This window comes from Phaseolus vulgaris, chromosome 2, assembly GCF_000499845.2.
Source record: "Phaseolus vulgaris cultivar G19833 chromosome 2, P. vulgaris v2.0, whole genome shotgun sequence".
NCBI classification, from domain to species: Eukaryota; Viridiplantae; Streptophyta; class Magnoliopsida; order Fabales; family Fabaceae; genus Phaseolus; species Phaseolus vulgaris.
In genome coordinates, this window is record NC_023758.2 from 33,470,946 (window position 1) to 33,474,139 (window position 3,194).

General features: G+C 33.1%; 1 protein-coding gene across 1 annotated transcript; it reads right to left on the reverse strand.

Moving 5' to 3' along the window:
- Positions 1-393: 393 nt before the first annotated feature.
- LOC137809714 (lysine histidine transporter 2-like) lies at positions 394-2,898 on the reverse strand. The gene is made up of 7 exons (XM_068610805.1): positions 2,552-2,898; positions 1,944-2,327; positions 1,452-1,845; positions 1,250-1,355; positions 1,060-1,151; positions 896-964; positions 394-802 (listed from the first exon to the last, which is right to left on the reverse strand). The coding sequence occupies exons 1-7, from the start codon at positions 2,749-2,751 to the stop codon at positions 704-706; spliced, it is 1,344 nt and encodes a 447-aa protein (XP_068466906.1). The 5' UTR covers positions 2,752-2,898; the 3' UTR covers positions 394-703.
- Between the last annotated feature and the right edge of the window lie 296 nt (positions 2,899-3,194).

A 3,194-nucleotide genomic window follows, 5' to 3' on the forward strand; every position in this document is an offset into this window, starting at 1 on the left:
AATTATATTCTTATAAGAAAAATAATTTTATCATATGATATTTTATATTACTAAATGATTATCTTGAGACATGTATATTTTCTCATTTTTAATGAAAGTTTTGTGACAAATTAAAAATTAGTTATAACTAATATATAAATATAGTAACAAATTTTATGTTTATTACTATTAATTGCATTATAAAAAATAAAATAATGTTGATTTATGAAATGAAGATGATAAATTAAAATCTAAAATAACATAAATTTAATATTTATTTGCCACTTATATATTCTATTAAACATATAAATATTATGATAATTATAAAATGACATAAATTATAGAACCCAACCATGTATAGACAAATGAAATAGAAGAATTCAAAGAATTCTAACAAACATTACAAGTGAAAGATAAAAGGAAACTTCTAAACCTTTTGCAAATATTGCAAATATATGCATAGTTCTTAATTTCCTAGATTGAAATGGACTAGAATCTAGGCTAACTATTGTCTAATAAATAGACAGTTCTAAGGAAATTTATGAAAAGAAAACTTGAAGTGCTAAGCTGAAATGTTCATGCTAACTAAGCATATTTATGAAAAAGAAAACTTGAAGTGCTAAGCTGAAATGTTCATGCTAACTAAGCATATTTATGAAAAGAAAACTTGAAGTGCTAAGCTGAAATAATGACTGTTCATGCTAACTATTGTCTTCTGAGCAATTCACGAAAAGAACTTGTAGTGCTCAGCTGAAATAATGATTTTTCTTAATGCACCAATTGGAGCTAGTATCATCAACATAACCCCAAGCACGATGCATGTCTGCAATATAAATAAGAAAAAGTTAGTCTCAATAAATTACTAGACACCAGGAGAATATTCAATAAGGAATTTTCACAATCTCACTTCACATACCCAATTGATTATCCAAGACAAGCGAAATCTCTTTGGTTTGTAGAGTTTAAGCCATATGATACAGGGTAGCTGCAACAAATATGATAACACATTTCCTTGGTAATTGATTAAATCAAAAAAGAAGAAGAAAAACAATAAAGAACATCTTGCATGGTTTTACTTACAAAGTAGGATGTTGGGGCAAAGGCAAAGCCTCCTAGAAATCCAAGAAGAGAACCGAAGAAGGGGATGCATATGCCAATTAACATTGTCATTACTGAAATAAAAAGGATAGTGATCAAATATTTATCTCTATTTATTTACAATTATAATAACTCAAACTAAAGATAAAGTTCGTAAGAATCTGTCACATACCTACGAATAAAGTGCGAGCAACAAAGCGTAGTGTGAAACTAGGAGGAAATTTGAATTGCTTCACCAATAGGGTTTCCATCATATCAAACACTGGCATTGAGAATACCTATGTATATGTAAAAAACATGAGACGAGTTATGTTACTCAAAGTGTTTTTAAAAGAAGCCCAGTTGGGTAAAAGATTAGCAAAATTGAAACTTACCTGGTAGCCTCCAATAACATGGACAATAACAAACATGTTAGCTGCTGCAATAAGCCAAAAAGGTTTATCGAGTGTGATGAGGATATTATCATCGACAGTGTTTCCAAATACATAGTATCCAATGAAGGCGACAGGAAAGTAGCAAAAACCAACTCCCAAGTAAGCAACTATAACTCCTTTCCACATTGCTTTCTTGGAAGGATTCTCTGGTGTAGAAGGTATTGTTGCTTGGATTTCCATAACCACATTGTGACCTGCATAAGAGAATGCTACGTCTCCCATAGCACACATGAAGTTGAACACAGCATCTGTATCGCTGTTGGCTTTGAAGCTATAGTCCACATCTGGTAGAACGCCCCTCTTAAGGGAAGCCGCCCAAGCAATGGTTGAGTAACTTCATACATACATTATAACAATTAGCAACACTTTATAATAATGTGCATAGATTCATTCATTCATTCATTCATTGAGAGAGAGATGGAGTTTGATTACGTGATAGACATGACGGCTGCAGCCAAAGAGACTGCAGAAATAGAGTTGAAGTTGGGACACAGAGAGAGAGCCAAGTTTACAGAACCAAAGATAACAATCCAATAGGAGCTCCTAATGTTTGTGCAGGAGGGGCAAACAGTTTGATGAAACTTCTTCAGTGATGTTCCTCCTGTCACCATGTACACAATGCACGTCCCCACCTCAACAAGTAACTGCTGAGGAACCACGATATAGAGACCCAACTTCTCACCAAAGGCGTGTTGCCCTAGTTCGTGATACCTATCGAATCTCACACCAGGCACCATTTCATGCATCTCAACCATTTGCCATAGGGTAAACAACGTGATGATCCATGACAATAACAGAATAACAGTCCCTGGACCCCTGTTGTTTCAATATCCAAATAATAACAAATCATATTAATCTCATCAAAATCTCATGAAAACTATTAATCTCATGTAAACAACGTGATGATCCATGACAATAACAGAATAACAGTCCCTGGACCCCTGTTGTTTCAATATCCATATAATAACAAATCATATTAATCTCATCAAAATCTCATGAAAACTATAAACTTATATGGGTTCAAGTTGAAGAGAGTGTACCAGCCCATCATAGACATGGCATAAGGAAGTGTGAGGACACCGGCACCAACCATGGCAGTGAGGTTGTGGAAGGCTGAGTACCACCATTTTGCATTTCGGGAGGCAGTGACAGGAAGCCAATCATTGATGGCATTGTTATCTGCAGTATCAATCGTCATTTTTCTTACTATAGTTCTTACTGTTTCCACTGTCATGGACATCAGCTCCTTTTAACCAGCAATTCCCATAAAACTCGCAAACTACATTATAGTCTCAGACACAGTAACCATACGTCTGGCATGTATAGTGGATCTACTTCTACTACCCACTTTTTCGTCTATGACTCATTCAATAAACTCTTCATTTTAAAATGGAGTAGTATTAGTGTCACTATCATACTTTACTATTAAATTTTACATTTTCAATAACAATCTTTTATCTATTCAAATTACACCATCACTTCAAATCTAATATTAGTTTCACTTTTTAAATATCAAATATGAATAAATGGATAATAAAACAGTTTTTAAAATTCTAAATACTCTTAACATTAAAGACATCTCTTCTATATTACCTATATAATGGAACTTAAAATTTAAGAATGTATTGAGAAGACATTACATTTTATAATTTCTTTTAACTCGTCAATTAAGCTAGTTCCCTT

Bases quoted from the DNA above. Each gene is read 5' to 3' on its own strand.
- LOC137809714 (XM_068610805.1), bottom strand. From the start codon at position 2,751: ATGTCCATGACAGTGGAAACAGTAAGAACTATAGTAAGAAAAATGACG. The intron at 1,846-1,943 runs GTAATCAAACTC...GTATGTATGAAG, and splicing joins GCAGCCGTCATGTCTATCAC to TTACTCAACCATTGCTTGGG. The intron at 1,152-1,249 runs GTATGTGACAGA...TTTTTATTTCAG, and splicing joins TGCTCGCACTTTATTCGTAG to TAATGACAATGTTAATTGGC.